The sequence below is a fragment of the Caenorhabditis elegans genome, chromosome X (assembly GCF_000002985.6).
Source record: "Caenorhabditis elegans chromosome X".
Classification (NCBI taxonomy): domain Eukaryota; kingdom Metazoa; phylum Nematoda; class Chromadorea; order Rhabditida; family Rhabditidae; genus Caenorhabditis; species Caenorhabditis elegans.
This window is the reverse complement of record NC_003284.9, coordinates 12,794,926-12,814,407: the sequence shown is the minus strand read 5'-3', so window position 1 is coordinate 12,814,407 and position 19,482 is coordinate 12,794,926. Positions and strand designations below refer to the sequence as shown.

General features: G+C 35.6%; 2 protein-coding genes and 1 non-coding gene across 6 annotated transcripts in view; all 3 read left to right on the top strand.

The window, feature by feature from the left end:
• Window positions 1-768: 768 nt before the first annotated feature.
• On the top strand, window positions 769-19,207 carry gei-3 (HMG box domain-containing protein; the record flags this gene model as incomplete). 3 transcript variants are annotated; one of them, NM_001083303.5, is made up of 30 exons in its annotated part: window positions 769-801; window positions 1,837-1,951; window positions 2,402-2,503; window positions 2,554-2,825; window positions 2,872-2,964; window positions 3,109-3,225; window positions 3,295-3,404; window positions 3,610-3,759; window positions 4,002-4,164; window positions 4,906-5,079; window positions 5,126-5,230; window positions 6,090-6,192; window positions 9,878-10,032; window positions 10,846-10,914; window positions 11,477-11,768; window positions 11,815-11,931; window positions 12,230-12,343; window positions 13,825-13,895; window positions 14,144-14,189; window positions 14,284-14,396; window positions 14,596-14,892; window positions 14,979-15,278; window positions 15,473-15,607; window positions 15,802-15,897; window positions 16,820-17,030; window positions 17,100-17,184; window positions 17,235-17,295; window positions 17,482-17,758; window positions 17,807-17,941; window positions 17,992-19,207. In NM_001083303.5, 30 exons carry the CDS (start codon window positions 769-771, stop codon window positions 18,096-18,098), a joined length of 4,218 nt encoding a protein of 1,405 aa, NP_001076772.1. The 3 variants fall into 3 exon arrangements, with proteins under 3 accessions (NP_001076772.1, NP_001076773.1, NP_001076774.1); NM_001083304.6 differs by lacking the exons at window positions 769-801; window positions 1,837-1,951; window positions 2,402-2,503; ... (12 more) ...; window positions 11,815-11,931; window positions 12,230-12,343 and having other exon boundaries at window positions 13,836-13,895; window positions 17,992-18,098; NM_001083305.4 differs by lacking the exons at window positions 769-801; window positions 1,837-1,951; window positions 2,402-2,503; ... (19 more) ...; window positions 15,473-15,607; window positions 15,802-15,897.
• The window catches only part of nhr-27 (Nuclear hormone receptor family member nhr-27), a gene marked incomplete at both ends in the record, with an annotated part of 102,695 nt that continues 89,302 nt past the window's right edge, over window positions 6,090-19,482 (top strand). The window contains one exon of one of the 2 annotated variants that reach the window (NM_001381126.1): window positions 6,090-6,192. Coding sequence is in view for 1 of the 2 variants with exons in the window: in NM_001270268.1 (NP_001257197.1) it covers window positions 6,159-6,192 (34 nt within the window). The remainder of the gene's footprint in view (window positions 6,193-19,482) is intronic. The other variant, NM_001270268.1, reaches the window with a different exon arrangement.
• C52G5.13 lies at window positions 9,092-9,205 on the top strand. The gene has a single exon (NR_102222.1). It is a non-coding gene; the product is annotated as a small nucleolar RNA C52G5.13 (small nucleolar RNA).

Here is a 19,482-nt window from a genome sequence, read left to right as displayed (position 1 = left end):
ATATCACGTTTTTCAAATTTTGAACGTTGAATATCAATTATAATTCTAGGAAGTGCATCATCTTTTGTTATTTTGACATCACATTATGAAGCCATTGATTATGTTTTCAAATTTTTTTTTCGAAATCCTAATGGCATTTATCCCCTTATCAAATCACTCATCATTGGGTTGAGATTAGATCAATTCAAGTCACTTCCAGATCATCCGCCCACAATTTAGAAAATCATAAAACTCTCCGAAAATGTTGTTCTGTTCCATTACATTTCACTTCTTAGCATTTTCCTCTAGTTCTTGAGTCACTTAATCTTCAAGGCTTCATTTTTAAAGCTTTATTTTTTCTTTTTTTTTCTTCAAATTTTTTTCATCAGAATAATTATTCAAATCTTTTCAAACCTTTCGTTCTCTAGACATTCGCTTCGGCGGGAAACCTCACATTGTTCATTGAGCAGCCTGATTTCAGGTCCTGTTTAGGAGGACTGACCCACAATCTGTGATATGTGCAACTACTAGCAGGCAGTGCTCGGCAGCTTCCCATGCAGTACACGCGTCAGGTATTTTTTCCATGAGTCTTTTTGAAAATCAAGGTGAGTTTGAAAGTATTTTCTTTTTCTGCGTTTTGGAATGCTCTTTGCATCTGGAGTAGGGTGGAGTACATATTTTGGCTCCATAAAAATATTTAAATTTCAGTTGAACTATCTTGCATATTTTTTCAAATTGAAAAATATATATTATACAGGAAGTTTGCAAATCGTTCCTGAAATCATCTCGATGGAAAATCAAGAAGGCGGATCTCCGAAACAGGTACAGTATCATTGTTTTCTTCTAGTACGTTCTGCCAAACGAACCAACTAAAAACACAACTAGGTTGACCTGAAAAATTGTATCTGTATGGATTTTAGTTTCAAATTACCGTGTTTTATTTTTTTTGCGCAACTTTCTAGTATTACCTTTGACTTCTAATAATGTTAGTACTTCTAATTCTAGTGTTTTGAAAACCTCTATTTATATATGTCTCCAGCTTCTCGACGAGTCTACTATTATTCTAGTGACCGGAATAATTAGCAGGTTAACATTATTCATTCAGAAATATTACTAAAAAGTTCAAAAATTCGGAAGCTATACTAAAACATTTTTGAAAGGCTAATGGTCAAAAATCCTTATTATTTTCTAGTACTCCTCGATTGTGTTTTAAATCCTGTTATTTCAAGGTTTGAACCATTTGTTTGAGCTAAATTTGTTTGCAAAAATTTTATTCATGCTCCCCCCTAATTGAGTTTTTAACAATTTATTTTGATTAAAAAAAGGAATTATTTACCAAAAATTTATTTCAATTAACTTCCTTAAAGTTTTACTCCATAAAATTGAAGAAAATTTCGTAATTTTATAAATGAAACATTTCAACTCCTCAAGAATGGGTTTCGGTATTTGGGTATTTAATGCCTTTATTTTAAAATGTATCTTTGTATGTTTTGAAAAATAGAAACTTGTAGAATATTTTTATAGTTTGGGTTCAGGAAATAATCATTTCGAAGTCTAGCAGGAGAAAATCCATACCACGTTTATTTACAAAATGAAATTAATGAAATTGAGAACATTTAATAAGTACATATGTTTCATCACTTATATGTATAAAAATATTTGGTACTTATTGGTTTTGTTCCCCTAACTAACAAATATTTCTTATTTATTTACTTTAGGACATTGATCAGAAAAGAAAAAGAAACGTAATTTAAAACTGATCAGAAAGCTGATTAAAATCATTGGATAATCTTTTCTAACCAGACGAATGTATACTTTTTGACGTAAGATAGCGTTTTTATCTATCCGATTCTGCAGATTGCGGCCATTCCGTCATTGCTCACTCAACAATCGCTGCCATCAGCGGCAGCGACCGCGTTTCGAAGTCACACGTCAGAAAGCCAAGATGATCTGTCTCCCACAAACTCGTCACGTAAGTTCCAGAATATTTTTGTATTCTTTTGCCGTTCACGTGTAGTGCATCCTCCCAACTGCAACCTAAAATTATTCCCACCCGAATGATGATTGGCCATCTGCTTTGCTCTGTCAATAACGTTTATAACAAAAATTTTCGCTTTTTTCTTCATCTTTTTGTGTGGTTTACTTTGAATGGAATACCCTTCTCATAGTTTATGTAGTACAACTTTCTGTGTTCCATTTGGTTTTTGTTCCCTTTTTGAGCTCTCCTGCAACTCTCCGAAAAACGTATAAATTCTCGGTCTCGCATCCGGACTTTCGCTTGGATAGGTGTGCAATGGGCGCCTCTTTTTTGTCAGTGTAGTTTTTTTTTGTTGTACATAGTAGGGAATGTTTTTTGTTGCTTCTTTTTGATTTCATTCCCGCCATATTTTGCATTGAACATCACAACTCATAAGTGTTCCAGAAGCGCCAACACCAGCTGGCCCAATCGGCGCGTTCCGCTTCTCCGCATTTTTTAACCCTGATATTTTACGTAATCTAAATATTCAGAAGTCTTCTCCACCAAGTGAGACTAATTCAGTTTTTCGCATTTTCTCCTTACCAATTGATTTTCAGACCAACCTTCAGACGACGTTCCACCTCCACAGACATCGCAACCATCATCGGATACCACAGCTGAACCTTTACCTTCACCTGCAGCTACTCGTATTCACCATCCGATACCCGTACAATATAACACAGATCTAATAGCCGCAGCGACATCTGTTAACTCTAACGTTATTCTGGTAGACTGGTTGGGACATCGGGTTTTGGCACGAGTGCCTCCTGGTGTATATCAGCCGGGGTTTGTGAAAACTGCATATGGTAACCGCGATATAATTGTGCAGGTTAGTGGATTTTGAGCACATAAAGAATAAAATAAAGTATTTTCAGTTGGATGATGGTAGAGAAGCTAGATATGACTATGTAACAAGCGAGTTTAACTTGACAATGGTGATTGCCGATCAGGCTCCTAGTCTTTCCGACGTAAGTTTTAATTTTTTGGCGTATAAAGATAACCTCATTTTACTAACAAATAACACTAAAGAAATTTCAAAAATGAAATTTCAAGATACCTTTCCCCATCAGTTAAAATATATTCAAGAACATTTATTACTCTTCATATTTCAGTTAACAACACTTGTCTCAAACACAATTCTGGCAGTACGATTACCACTGGAGAAGTCAGAAACAATTTACAGAACGGCTGAACTTCAATCAAGCAACGGGAATCCGCCGAAATTTATGGTACTAGACTAGATTTCTTGCAAAAACTATGAACTTGCAAGTACATTAATTAATGCCAATTTTTTGCAGGTGAAAGTGACCAACGCAAATTACTCAAGTCTAGTGTCTCGGGCAAATTTGAGATTGCTCCGGCCGCCCTGGTATGAGGATTTAATAAATCCACAACGGGTTTCTAACAGGTAGGGTAAACTTTAAAGAAATATTTTTTGAGTTTATGTTTTCACTTTTTGAAGCTATCAGATAAAAATAGTTTTTGTTTTTGACTCTAATATTGATTAGTCGGACTTGATTTTTCAAATGATAACTGAAATGCAAATTACTCAGTTTTTAGAAAGCATTTCATTTTAAAGTTTTTAAGCAGCAGTATTCAATAAAATTTTCCAGTGTACCAACATCTTCAATGTCCTTACCTAGCACAAGCGAAGACGGCCGACAAAACACAAATTCGCAAGACAACGTTACTTTATTGATGGCTCTGCAACAACAGCAGCGGCGTTCACAGCAATTACAACATGTCATTAATATCACTCCCATGTAAGTTACTTGCAATTTTTGAAAATGTCAGATTTCTCATATACGCCGGTTTCATTATAACATTGTGTCATTTTATTCGAGTACACAATTATTGAGTGAACACAGCGACATATACCAACAAACTTAAATAGTATAAGTTTATCCTTTAAGTGCAGAAGATTGGCGTGGGAAAATTATGGGTTTGAAGGAAATAATAAATTTGTTCGTTTGTTTGTTGAGAATAATATTCAAACTGATTTCAGACCGACACCCATTTCAACAGGTCAGATTGTTACTCACGCATCACCGGCTGGTACGGTGATCGTGCCAGTGTTACCGTTACAACCTGGCACCTCAAATCAGGAATCGAGCTCAAAAACTGTTTCAATAGATTCTGACGAAGAGCTTCCAGAGTCGTCAAATCAGGTATTTTGGTCATAATTATTTGATAGGATAATTTTTCCCGATTTGTGACTATTAGGTATAGATTTGAAACTTGTATATCAATTATTAGTAATAACAATTTCAAAATTATTTCATTACTTTCCAATGGTGTATTTCAATTTTTGAAATTTTCATTTCCTTTTTCGTGAGGCTTTGTACCACTTAATGTTTTTTTTCTGATGGGTCTGATAGACTTTCTAAACTTTTTCCTCAAAATTTCTCACAACGGGAAATGTGCAATTAAAATATTTTCGAATTATGTTTATTATAGTTTCACTATAAATCGCATTTGTTCATAAAAAAAATAGTTACTGATCATTCAAGAAAATGACGTGCACTTTATACTTCTCCAAGAAAATTTAATCCTACCCTATTAAAAGACACGTTTACCTTACTAACGTTCTTTGATGAATCACGTCATCGTTTTTATATTATTGAGTGTGGGGTTTTTGAGAAATAAGATTTTTTCTCGTTAACAATTGATAAGTCAAATCCTTTTCTTCCCAGCTCCCATCTATTCATCAATCACTAGTAATCTTGATTCCACAAAAACTGCTAATAGTGTTAGTGTAATAACAACGACGCCTAGTCTCCTCCATTTACTCTTTATCCACTCGAAAAATAAAAAATAAGGCAATGAGTATTAGGTATTTCTATTGTCTGAAGCTTATTACGGTAATCCTTCTCGTAACTCCACCTCCTGAATCATCATTTTTTTTCCAGGACCAGTCGGGTGAACCATCACCAACCACCGTATCATCTGCTGCTTCACGGTCACTGTTTGTGAATCCATCGCAAGATTCCGGAATATTCGAGGCCGACGTAGATACGCCGCAGTCAAGTATGTTTCACAGTATCAACGCTCCAGTTTGTGCTACGAAAGCCATGTTAGATCAGGTAAGATTTATATGTTGTTATCATCAATGTTTTTTTTATTATTCAGCAACGTTTCAAAAAAGGTGAAATCGTGACGACGCAGTGCGGTATTCGAAAAAAGTTCAATGGCAAGCAGTGGCGACGGTTGTGTTCGAAAGAAGGTTGTAATAAGGTATGTATGACCAGCAAGGCTGTGATAAATGTTTCTTCATATCATGTCCTCTTTCTTCTTTGCCTATAATTGTTGTTTTCTACTGAATCGAGTTGAAATTCATGGCAATGACCGTCGAAATCACAAGATCCAAGAATGAAAAGAATTCAAAGTACTATTTTGGGCAGTGATACTATTTTTAATCATTTAACCCGTTACTGTATTTCATGTTGTTTTTTGTTCAGGCAGATTATTCAAAATTCTTCATGAGTTTCTAGAACTGTAGTTTTTAGTTTATTTATTATTAAGTTACTGAGTTATATGTGACTCAATCAAACACATCATTTAAGCTTATAAGGTATTAATTCTAGTTTCAACTATTTTTTCAGTATCGGGCTTACTTTACATAAAGTCCAAAAAGTCTTAAGCTCAAAAGTTCCAAAATTACCAACCAAAAATATACACCCTTATCAAACTGATCATTTAAAACAATCACTGCTAAGTAAGGCAAACGAAAACGAAATCAGAATCAAAAATAACTAAGGAATCAGACCCGTAGCGCGGGTTAGTCACAAGTCTGCCCAAATGAATTACGACCCGACAGCTGGTAACTTCTCCTTTTTTCTCCCATACAATTTTATCACTGTGAATGGAGGCAATGTTCGAAAAAACTTTTTTTGAAATAAACCTAGCCTGGTGAAACGAAAAAAAGATACCTTAATCAGGTGACAGTGTGGGGGAAAAGTCATCTGTTGTTTCTTTGCCCGAATTCATCAGTGCGCGTCCTGTTCACCGATGCGCTGTTTTCACACGGGTCGCGATTTTTTTTTTCGATTTAGTCATGACATATGCACACCATAAGCTCTAAATCTGATTTCAGGAGTCACAAAGACGCGGCTACTGCTCACGACATTTATCTCTCAAGAGCAAACCACCTCACGGTCATCATATGGAACGTGGATCTCCCGGAAGCAGCAAATCTGGTAAGCCTGTAGATTTGTTATAGAACACTTGCTAGTTTTTAATAACCATACATTGTTATAAGTCATATCTACATAAATGCTTCATTTTTACTAAACGTATTAGATTTCAAATTAAAGTTCAAAATTTAGTTTCACCGAGTTATATCAGCAATATAATAGCAAACCTGAATGAATTGAATTTTCGAAGCGTACAGCTTTCTCAATAATCTTAGATTAAAAATACCACTTTAAATAATGATCTAGCACACTCTAAAAGTACTCACTTTCAAAACAAGTGTCTGGAAACTGATTGAGAATGTACGGTAAATAATGTTTTTAATACATATGCCTTTATCTGAATAGTTTTGAAAAAAACATCTTACTGAAATAAAGGCCGAATAAAGATCAAATGAGCTTATGTGATAAGTTTTATCATAATCTGTCTTTAGTTTCACTACTTTTGTTTTCTTGATCTATAAATTTTTGTGTGTTGGATAGTAAGTTTTTTGTTTAAATGTTACATTTTTACAAACCTTGCATTATCTCTCTAGCCAATCCTTGTTTTTTGAACTACCGTAATCCATTTCTCTTTTTGCATTTTACGTATTTAATGCCGAACTGCAAAATTATAATAGGTATGCTTTGCTTCATTTTTTTCTACTTTGAAGATCAAAAAATAAAAGTTGTAATTATTAAAAGAAAAAAATTGAATTATGACTTATAATTTTTATAATTTTGACATTCTCCGCCTGTCGACTCAGAATGACATTTTAAAACCTAATTCACCATTTCAAGAATTCAAAAAAAATTCACCATAAAACCTACTCATGTCATCGCTGATTTTTAAAATGTTTTCTGTAACCTTAAGTATTGTTCAGAACCTGAAAATTTAATAAAACGGTAGTGTTATTTTAAGCTTAAAAATCGTTATTAACTAATTTTCTCTTATTATAGTTTAAAGAAACCTCGGCAATTAAGGAAATATGAAGCATCAATAAAATAATGAGCACTTCATAAAATTTCTGTAGAAATGCCGCAATGTATGATTTGTGACCGAATTGATTCGCGAGAAAGTGTTTCATGTCTTCTGAACAAACAAAGAGTTTAAATAGGTATAATTAAAGAAAAAATGAGTTAATATTTCAGATAAGGCATGACGTTTTATGAATGAGTTGCTTTCAATTGTGAACAATCAAAATTTATGCAAAAAGACACAAACTGATTAGAATTATTTTATTTCGTGTTCTTAATAGTATGTATTTTTGTTTAGCGCTATAGGTCATGTTTGAACTTTCATTGAGCTAATAATGAGCCAAAAGCATTTGCAGCGATAAGGTCAGAAGCAAAGGAAGCCGATGATATTATTAAGATTAATATGCTAATGAACTAATTTTGACATTTTCAAATAAGATTTCGCTTCCTCCTGTTTCTGTTATATGATCAAAATTGATTGATCTTTTCAACTTGCAGCGAATCCATTTCTCTTGCCGTTCTTTTTTCTCCAGTTTTTCGAACTTTTACCTCTTTCAATAGAACATGAAGTATGCTTTATAACAAATGTCTTTTTGACTTTCCGTGTGCACTTTACTCTATTGAATGCAACAACTCCTTTCCCCCCATTTTCCCGTCTTTATTTTTTACCTCCATTCCGGACCGGGGGACGACAATTTTTTTAGTGTATTCCAATTCTATTGTTGAATGTCTCTTTTCCGCTTTTAATGAACTTTTTCCGATTATCTAGAAGATTGTTCCGGAAAATGAAATTAGTGTTTGAAAAATCAAATTTTTTTGAAGTTTTCTGCATTTAATAAAAAACAGTCCCATTAATTTCAGCTGAGAAATAACATTTTCCCTGCTTGTGCTGCCATACAATTTTACTAACAAGAGTACGTTTTCTTTCCCCGTGTCTCTTCTTTTCTTGTTTCATATTCTCCTTTATCATATATTATTACGTTTCGTGAATAGTTGTACATGTTTTCTTTCTCTTAAAATTGCTGTCGCCCAAAGTTCTAGTAGGTTAGTCATGCTCAGAGATGGGCATCTGCTGAATAAGGCAGGCAGACACATATGTGTGTGTGTGTGGTCAGGACGAATAGTAGTACTGTCTGCACTGGAACCGCCCAGTTTGCAGATGAGTATGAAAACATGATTGACAATCGGAGAATGTATCATTTTTCAATTTGCCAAATTTGTTTCTAAGAACCTAATGGCTCCATATTCGTTATTAGTTTTTTATTAGCACGCAGCTATTTTATATGAGCGGTTTGAAGTTAATTGAGCGAAAGCACAAACTATGAAAATAAATAGTCTAGTTGTAAGTGATAATGTATTGGCTTAAAGTTAAAAAACTCAATAAAATTTGAAAATAATAAAACCCGTCTTCCAATATCACTGCAGGGATGCGCGGCAATTACCGAGCGACAATACAACAAAATGAGCCAGCAGTCTGACATGCTCTCCAATATTTTTATTAACTTGAAAAATATTATCTTCATTTGAAAATAATTTTCATTCCACAAAAAAAAACAACTGAAAAAGTGTTCAAAATTGCCAGAAAACTTTTTCGACTATTTTCAACTTTCAGAAAACAAAAAATTTAAAAGCACTATTTAAGTACTGCCAAGTGAAATGAAGCTCATTTCTCGATAAAAAACTCATTTCGCTAATTTTTTAAATTTTTTTCTTACAGTAACACTAATTAATAAGATCACCTCTACAGGTTATTTCAACTAAAAAATTACACTGCACAATCTTTTTTTTTCTAAAACTTTCGTTTTCACAGCTACAGTTTGAATGATGTGAAAATGGCTTCTCGAATTTCACATCTCGTTTTTTTGTGAGCAGTTGTGCTATACTAGTTCAATTTTCATTTCTTTCCAAAAATCCCGACACATGCTAATTTTCTACCAAAAAAATTACTACCACACCAGTATAATAATAAGTCTTTCTTTTTCGGGTGGAGATTTTTCTTGTATTGTTTTTCAAAAATAATTGTTTTCGACCATGTTTTCATATATTTCTGCATTTTCACATCAAACGTCAAACTCACTCAACCCACTCATTTTTTGGGGTGGCGAATTTCTGGGCAGGTGAAAAATGGGGAAAAAAGGGGATTTCGTTCGGATATATAACTTGAGTATGGTAGGATTTCCCTTTTGAAAATGTTGTTGCTCAAAGAATCCGTTATAAACCTCTGTGGTATTTTTTTCCTGAAAATTTCTTTATGGTTTCGAAATAAGAAATTATAATAATTGAAAATGCGATTACGGTCAGAAGTAAGCCGGTTTCTTGAGCTGAAAAATCCAGTCCCGATCCATTTCATCTGTCTATCTTACTATAAGCCTTTTTTAGTTTTATGATCATCTTCGCTCACACCCCCGGCGTGGTATAAAGTTCAGTCTGATTTGCATTTTTGTCGGAATCATGAAGCACTCTTTGACGCAAGCCCTCCTTTCCATCCCTTCCTCAAGTTCATTTTTTTCTTATTCCACCCACATCACTTTTTTGCTATAATTTTGTTTCGCTTCTCTAGTTTAATGCGAGCTTTCACGCAAAACCTTTCGCGATATTCTACTCATTAATTTTTCTTTTGTGAGTCAATACATTTAACTCATTGAGCTATTAAAATAATTTATCTAAAGAAAACTGTGTCTGATTTGTTTTTTATTGTTGTTTTGAAAGATAAATTCGATTTTCCAACTTTCAGATATATTTCACCCTGAGCCAACAGTATTCTTGCCCAGTAGCACAGCATCTCGAGTACCAACTACAGTGAATACTGCAGTGTTTTCCGGAAAAATCAACCCATTATCTGCTCCAACATCACTGCTGACGGATAAAAATTTACCAGTTCAACTCGTGGTATGTTCGCACAGATCTTAAAAATATATTAGGATTTTCATCTTGTCATCATATAATAGAAGTATCTGTTTTAATTGAAATAAAAGCTTCTAGCGGCTTTTCCAAAAAATGAAAAATAAGCTACTCAAGCTGATAAACGTTTATATAGTTGTAAAGTTCATTGGTTGTTGTTATTAAACTCAATGCCACGTCACTTAAATTTTTTGATGAATGGTGTCTAGGTTAACTGACCAACAGTTCATTCACTCTTCCAAACAAGTAGCACCATATGTACTGTGTTTGATACTCATTGATCACCTAGAGATCAATCCATGCAAAAAGTTGAGTTAATACTCTATTTTTAAATTCTCTCCCCTTTCGATTTCCATTCTCTCCTCTCATTTTATGTTTCAATGAACTAACCGTCACTCATACTTATACGCTCCATTCGATTCGGTTTGAAACCGCGAAAAAACGTGTGTGTGACGTCGTGACTACGTCGCCGGATTGAAGGCTGATCTGGCCGTCGCACACTCTCGTCCCATTTTGACTGGGCCTGCTCTCGAAAAAAAATCGTGTGAAAAACGTTTGAAGGGTCGAAAAAACTGAACTGCTCTGAAGGGTGCCTTCCAGAAATCTGATATTCCAAAATGGAGGGCACCACCGCTCTTCAAAATGCCCTCTCCTTCACTTGAATTTGATCCCACATACTCTTTGCAATTTCTCTCTATTTTTTGCGAATAATTGAAAGAGAAGCATTAAATAGGCGTTTTCATTTTTGTTCATTTTCCCCATTAAACTCTCATTGAATTTTATTTGAACTAAAAATTTCAGGCCGAACGAGCACACAATCTTCAGCAGATATTGCAGCTTGGCAACGTCAGATTTGATAATTTTCAGCAGGTGATTATTTTTAAAAGAAAATTATGAATAACATTTGTCATTTGAAAATATGTTTGTCTGAATTACAAATTTCAAACATGTATGACAACATTTTTATGTGGGAGGTGGAAAGTGCATTACATTTCAAAATCCTCCTGACCCATTATTTTCAATATTTATCACTTTTACTATTTATCACAAACATAAAACTTTATTTCTCCGATGGCACTATGTACAGTACCACACCACCATTCACATTTCAAATCAAAATTGCCGGAATTATGAGTTTGATAAATTTTGTATAATTAGGTAAATCTTGAAGGCCTTATCATTTTCCTTTTAACAAAGACTAATTTAATACTCAAAGACAACGTGGCATTATTTTAATTTTCTAATTATTATTAGGGTTGGTCATTGCCAAAATGTCCGGCAATCGGCAATTTCGGTAATGGCCGGAATTGGCGATTGCAACTGATAGGATTCTCATGAATCAATCATAAATCTTAATTTTAATTTACCTACAGTTTCATTCATAAACATTTCTAATCAAGATATATTATTTTTCATATAGTTAAAGTTACAGATTCAACAATTATTAATGCAACACGTGCCTCAAGGTAGGCGTCACGAGCCGACAGCTGTGTCACAGGCAAATTCGGCATTTTGCCCTCCAATCAGCCTTCCAAACACATCTTCAATGTTCAATATCAATCCAGCCTTATTCTCTCAGCTTACTGCTCCGTTATTTCAACAACATGCTCAGGCGATTCTCCAGCAACAGATAAATGCACAGAATAGTCAGACGAATAACAACAGTTTGAAACCTGCCGAGGATGAGCCAGAGGAGGAAGATGACGATGGAGCTGGAAGTGATAGTTAGTGACACATCATTGGGGTTTACTTCTTTTTTTGATTGTTCAGACGTCAGTGTTTGTCAGAAGACGGAAGAACGGTCTGACGACGACGATGATGATAGTTCGGGAGGAGGCGGAGGCCTCACGTCAACAGGATCTTCAAATCCGAACGGGTCTAGTTCAAGTAAGCTATCTTTAAGGATTTTTGTGCAAAAAGCTCAAGATTATCCCTCATGTTAGAAGCTTTTGACGTCCTTTCAACAAATCATTTTCAACTTATAAATATTAGTAAAGTGAGACATTCCGACACATAAAAATTGTAGTTGCCAACATTTTTCTTTACTTACTTTACTTATTAGTTCTATTACTCCATACGGCACTATCACGATATCATAAAACTTTATGTGGCATGTATTCAACCTTTCGCCGATGTTATTAGTTTTCAATAAGTATGTATATTCACAAGTCTAGTTCCTTTTCAGATTTTCAAATTCACACAACATCCCGCAGTGGTGAATCAAACGTAACACCAACTTCCGGTGGTGATCAAAATCAAAACCAACAGAGCAATTCGCGGAATTCAAGTGCAGAACTTGGTAAGTTGCACACATTCTGGTGAATTCCCCATCACTTTTCTCAATTTCAATTTCTCATTCTTTTCCCCCAACTCATCATTATTAGAAAAGTGTGCCACTGGGTGTTTGTTTTCCGTTCATAAAGTTGCAATTTCATTCAACGCCTGCTTTCATTTTTCACACTCTTTTCCTGCACATTACATCGTTTTAAACTTCCTGATTAATCCCCCCCCAGTTATAACTTTCAAGCTAGTTCAAATTTTCAGCTTAATTAGAATATTTTGGTCACCTGAAACTCGTATACGGTAGTAAGATGGAAAACGAACACGAAAAAAAGTTTTCGAATTCACATGTCTAATCATATCATAATAAGATCAGTTCAGTTTTCTGAGCTGACATAAATCTTATCAAAACGTACTCGTCAATCTATAGAAACTTTCTATTATTACGACCATGTATGATATTTGTTCTTTTAATCCGCGAAGGAGTGGGAACACTGCATAAGTTTTGATATTTGAAATAGGATATGGTGTTTTGTGACAAGGTCATTGCAGATTTATAAGTGTAATACTGATTTTGCTTGAAGTATGAATTGAAATAAGTTTATCTTTGTATTCGACTTAAAACTAGTGATTTTTGTTCTATTATAAGCCTGAAAATGTTCAGAGTCATAACAGAAATAAGTCACTGTACACTTCTTTGGTTTAAAATTTATTTTGAGCTAATTTTCACCTGGTAAATCTGAAAGCGTTAATTGTAGATACTAATTGGGGTTCTTGTTTTTTTTGAGGTGTTCTACTTTTTCTGAAAAAGTTTTAAATACCTTTTCACAAGTTTTTTTTTTCTTACCAAAACTGGAAGTTTTGGAATGCAGAAACAGAATTGAGCCGAGAAAAAAGTTTATGTTTGCTTTTCTCAGTTCTTTTTTGCCTTGTTTCAACATTCGTCTCAAATCCGTGATCTTCTTAGAGCTCATCTGACCTTTTCATGACGTCCATCCTTTTCTAAACAAACGTCCCGTCGTCCACCACCCACCATTTCCTTTCCTATTTTCCACCCACTCTGGTCACACGTTATCCTCTTTCTTAATCGCCCTCTCCTCCTCCCTCCGTGCTCTTCACCGACACCTCCTTCAAGTGATATCATCAGTAGCTCATTCCCATTCTCATACTCAACTTCTAATCTTGAATCGAAACACAAAATATCAATCAACTCAAACGGCTTTTCTCTTCGGCTTAGGACGTTATATCTCCCGGCTCATGATTTGTTTTAGTTGAGAATTGAGTTGCGCAAACTATTTTGAATGATATTATAGATAGCGTCATGCTTTATCATATAGAGGCATAATCCTTTACTTGTATATCGATCATAAACCCCTCCCATGTTGGAAATACCCACATTTTTCAAAAATTTAGTGATCTTTATAGTTTGCAGCCGTGTTTATCAGATGTGTGATATACTTTCAGTTTTATAACAATAATCGCAAAAGTTTCAAATTTCAGCTGGCTGCGACATGTCCCAGGAGTTGTCAGTTGAAACCAGCGACGCTGGTCCGCCAACACTTCCGTCACAGGTTTGTTGTTTGTCTTCACCAACGAACTTTCTTCCAAATACTAATGACTTTGTTTTACCTAGAACATAGTCTAGAAGCTGTCGAGCACATATAATATGATAATAATGATAGTATCAGTTTATTTACTGCTCATCTTACATTTTTCGATTTTGTGGTTAGAAAGACACATTTTCTTGGCCTGCCAACTCCCACTCTCTAAAACTTATACAAATATTATTTTTCACAATTCACGGTTTTTATCCTTCCAGCCGTCCTCTATTGGCAGCAGTGTCAACTCAGCGTTCCGATCACCAGGTTTGTTGATTTAATAGCCGCCAAGTATCTTTTTAATATAAGAACTTTGTGATTAAAGATCAAAAAGAAACAGAATCGATACCTTTCATTTCAGTTAAAATCGAACCCAATGATGATTACGAGCAGTCAAGTGTAAAAGACGTAATGGATGTCAAGCCGGAGGTTTTTCAGTCAGCCAAGGAGCGACGACGCTCGAAAGTTTCAGCGGTAAGATAATTGTGCAAGAGATTGTTATTACTTTAGAATAAACACATACTTAACAACATTTGCGCGGAGTAATGACTATGCATGTTTAGTTCCTGATAGCCCTGCCAATACGAATTTCCGCATGTATTTTTTTCAATGAGATCTTTGTATTATAATAATGGAAATACATTATTTAAGAAAAAAAGTGGTCAACTTACAGAATGAGCCACACGTTCGCCGTCCAATGAACGCATTCATGATATTTTCGAAACGTCATCGTCCGCTTGTCCACCAACAGTATCCGAATAAAGACAACAGAACCGTGTCGAAAATTCTCGGAGAATGGTGGTACTCCTTGGCGGCTGACCAGAAAGCGGAATATCACAAACTTGCAACACAAGTGAAAGAAGCACACTTCAAGGCTCATCCAGATTGGAAGTGGAGTACGAAGGAAAAGAAAATAAAGTCCGAGTCGCTGAACACCACGCCGGTGGCGCTGACCCCCTTGAAAAATAAGGTTTGTGTGAACTGATTATGAAAATCTAATTAAATTTTGTTTTACTCCAAAAGTTGATCAAATGAAAAGTATTATGTATTATTCAGGTATTTGATTTTGATATTCGCACTTCGGATGACTTGGCAAAGTCATTTGTCGACGGAACTGCACTTCTCAGCCCAATGACTCCAATGACACCTGGAGCGTCAGCATTCAGGCATCTGTCGTCACGCGATTCAACGCAATCTTCCACATCGTCATTTGATTTCCCAGGCCTACCTTTGATGAGTCCAAGTTTGTCTGCAATTTCAATGAACACTGCAAGTATCACCAGTTCACCAGCATTGTCGTCGGCTACACCATCATTCCAATTTGATTTTGAGAGCTTGAAACAAGGAACAGCTGGGGTAGGTGACTGCAAAATTTGAAAGAAAACAGGTATTTCACTTTCATTAATTGAAGCGAAAATTGCTAAACACTTGATATTGCCAACACAATTGACTAAACACCAAACCAATAACCAAATGAATACGTCCTCCTCCTGCTATTTCTAATTTAAGACCAAAACAACGTACAGTAACCCGGTTCTTTTTTATTTCAGGTGTACCCCACCTTCAACCCGGCAATGATAAGTACACTGGTCAATTCGTCAACACCGTGTCGCCAAATACTGCCCATGTACAATACCGACATATCCTCATTCTTCTTGCCTACTGCGTCCGCATTCCGCGTTCTGGTTAGTTTGACGAGTGTTTTGATAATGCAGATGTTGATGATGCGGACGTCACCGGAAAAAAAGAATGCAGAGGGGGAGGAAAAGAGAGACTTGATTAGATACATGTTGCATCGAATTAGTGAGAGACCTTGATATTAATTGGCAACTAAATTGAACCAAGACAACTGTTGGAAGACAATGTTTCCTTTTTTCAGAACCCCACAATCTCCTCCATCATTGGTGGTTTCTCGTCGGCGGACACTGTCACCACTCCCCTAGGTGCCCCAGCGACCACGATGGCGGCCATGAAGGTACGGTTTTCTCCAAATGTTCCCTTGCGAAGCTTATCATTTCTTATCACTTCTTGTCAATTCTATCCCATTAACATTCCGAACTTTGAGTGAATTATTACAAACCATTCAATTTTATTTCATTTCATTTTGTCCTAACTCTTCTCCTTCCTCCATTCCTCTCATCATCAATTTAGCGGGAATTGATGTGTACATGTATACCACTATCATCAGACACATTGGTGGTACCGCCTATTTCCGCCTACCGTAGCACTGCGCCATTTTGAGAAGAGAGAATTGTCAAGACAAGTGCAGTTCCTGCCAGAAAGGAAAGGGCCAATTGTTCCGGCCAACCCCCTACTCTTCGTTTTTTTGCAGCGAAAAAAAGAAAAGAAACGTGAACCTTTCTCTCAATCCATTTCTATGTAATCTACTCAATCTCTAGAGACCTCCAATGAACTTTAATGAATGAAATAAGTTTTAAATATTTCAAATTCATGGCTCGTTTCCGTTTTTTGTTCGATCCTCTTTCATTGTTTTGTTTTTCGATGGAACGTGATAGCTAACAAACATTATGTCAGTGCCTTGGTGTGCTAGTGTACTGGCTCATTTCTCTCCCACCGACCGGCTCATCATTTTTTCGGCGATGCTTTTTCAAAGCTCAAGTTCAAAATCAAGCTGATCACGTGAATAAATGGTTCTCTATTTCTTACGGATCTCTCATTTCTTATTTCTCATATCTGCAATGTAGAACATATCGGCAGAAGCTCTCACTGATCTCTGTCTCAAGAAATAAAAATAAAAACATCTTGCGGTGATCGGCAATAAATCGTATGGTGTCCAAGTGTATTCTTGTGATTTTTCTCTTGATCACTAACCATGTTTCCTCCTCATCTCCTCCTTATCTTGTAATTTTTCGTTTATTTGATTTGCCGAATTTCAGATGTCGTTCCCAGAGACTGCCAGTATGTTACCTCAGCTTCAAGAAAAGTTGGAGAGCGTGAGCTTTTTGGATCAAATAAAAATTGAGCCTGGAGAGACGCCGTTGCCATCGCCAAATGTTGTACGTCCAACCATAATTCCGACAGCTCAATTTTTGGCGCCAACTCAGCAGTTTGTACTTCAACCAACTCCTGCACAACTTGGAATAAGACGTAAGATTTTTAAAAAACTTTTTTCCTTAAATCATATTTTGTATAAAATTTCAAAAAATTTCTTTTAAGGTAATAAGCGTCCATTGCGTGAAATCGACACCGACGTTACTGTTTCTGCTAAATTGTTCAAAAGAAATGACGAGCAAATGGATAAGTAAGTTTTCGAGTGGGTAATAAAGTTGACATCAATTCTTATAATTTTAGACTTCTTGCAAGAGTTGGGTTCACCGAGAAATTCGCACAGCTTCCGGAATTTACGCCTAAGGTGAGTGTGTGTTAGAGATAGTGAGAGATAGAGAGTGGAAGGAGATCAGGAAAATTAAGAGAACCCGTTGTGTGAGTGATAAATTGATCGGAAATCAGAAGATAAGAAGAACATTTATTGCCTAGTTTCTGTAATCAAAAATTTGACAGCGTCTATCTCAAAGTTCGAATTTCCTTTTCTTTTCAGATTTACAACGAGATTCCGGCCTCGCCGAATTTGCCGACTCCATTCAAGACTCCGGGTCAAGACCAATCCATCTTTTTTGGAGCGAACTTCAATCCAGACCAACAATTCTTATCAAGAGACAATGTGACGCCACAATCCGCTTGTACTCCAATGACTCCTATGATGTCTGGGCAGACAACTCCAATGTTTGGCGAAAGATCTTCGATCAAGAAATTGCTGGAAGAACGCAGAAGGCTGGTAGCCACGTTTTTGGATGATCAAGGACTCTTCCCAAATAGTATACAATTCTAAACGTGAAACATATAAAAACTATGCAAAATTTCAGATCACACTATCAACGAGTTCCAAGAGCTCCACAAAGAAGTGTTCCCTACCAGAAATGCTCTGATTCTAAAAATCCGAGAAGTACGCCAAAGAAGAATGTCAACTGGCAGTGAAGCTGAGCCAAGCTACAAACCAAGTGAGTTAGAACCACCCAGTTAGAAACAATAATAACTTTTCAAATTTCAGCCATCGAAAACATAATTAGCGCGCTCTACGACAAATACCCTCATGAAAACAAGCTACCGACCTCCAGCTTCTCGTCATCCACCGAACTCATTGATATCATCGTCTGATTCTACTCTGGGCCATTACTTTTTTCCAATCACCTTTTTTACGTCATTTTCAAAAGCACACCCCTGTCTCTAGCTTTACCATTTCATCTCTCATGCTTTTATTTTTTTTCTGTTTTCTCAGCAAATCTTATGCACTTTTTGTGCTCTTCACATTGCCACTTGCCCCCAAATTTTAGCTTGTAGCCATCTTGCTAGTCGAGCCCTGTGCACCAAATCAACGTAGTTGTTCTATTTCCCGGTCATTTCCTTCGTCTTGTCATCAGTTTCTATATATTTTTGAATACTTTTATACTCCATATTTTATGCATATATTGAATTTCACTCCTCATCCATGCACCCATTTTTTTCTCAATATATATTTTTTTTCTGTCAGAGCCTCAGAGGCATCAAATTTCCGCAATTTTAACATCTTTGATCACAGTTACACGTTTCAGTCTGTGCACCTTTTTCTTACACTTAGTGACAATTTTCCCCAATTATGCTGTGATCTAGTTCGTTGCTTTTACCCGACAAATTTTCTCCCTGTGTCACAATTTTCTTCATTTTTCCGCCGACTTCATGTATTTTTGGTTTTATGGTAGCTGCTCCTCAGTTTGTTTTTTTTCTAATTTTCAATGTAAATTCTAGTGAACATATACTATTTGAAAAGCCCACACTGCAAGATTTTTTGGTAAAATGCCATAATTCCTTCACTCCACCTGTTACCAAACAATACAGTATTCCTTTCACACCCCTCTTTGCAATTCAACTCTTCCAACTCATCTCTACCTAATATAGCAATTTCAATTCTAATTTACAATTACGAAAATTGTTTCTTCCATCCCCACACTTTTCAGGACTGTTTTTCATTTTCAACTATTTATATTTATTTTTCAAATTCAAAATTATACCCACCACAACCAGAAAAGAAGAACAACTCATTCTTAGAAATTCCAGCTAGCTTCCTTGTTTATTCTCATTCAATTTCCACGTTATTTGGACGCTTCTTGTTCTGATTCTCAATCAGTCAGCGGTTGCTTTTCGTGTGTACACATTCATTTTTCTCATCCTCTTTCCTCCCGTTGCATTCAAATGAAACACATTTTAATAAAGATTTCAAAAAGTTCAATGTGCATTTTGGTAATTACAATACTTTAGAAAACGTTGTTCGGTCTAAATGTATTGGGGAGCAATTGTCATAGAGTGATCAAAAATTATTGGAATAAATGTCTAAAGAGTTTTACTTGTTAAACTTCAATATTAGATATGAGAATTGGCAAACGTTTTTTAAAGGAAACTGGATTAAACATAATAAATGAAACGTGAAGTACAATATAAATTTAGCTCTACTTATTTTTTACTGTTTTTTATTGCAACAAAACGTATCATATTTTCTATTTACAGG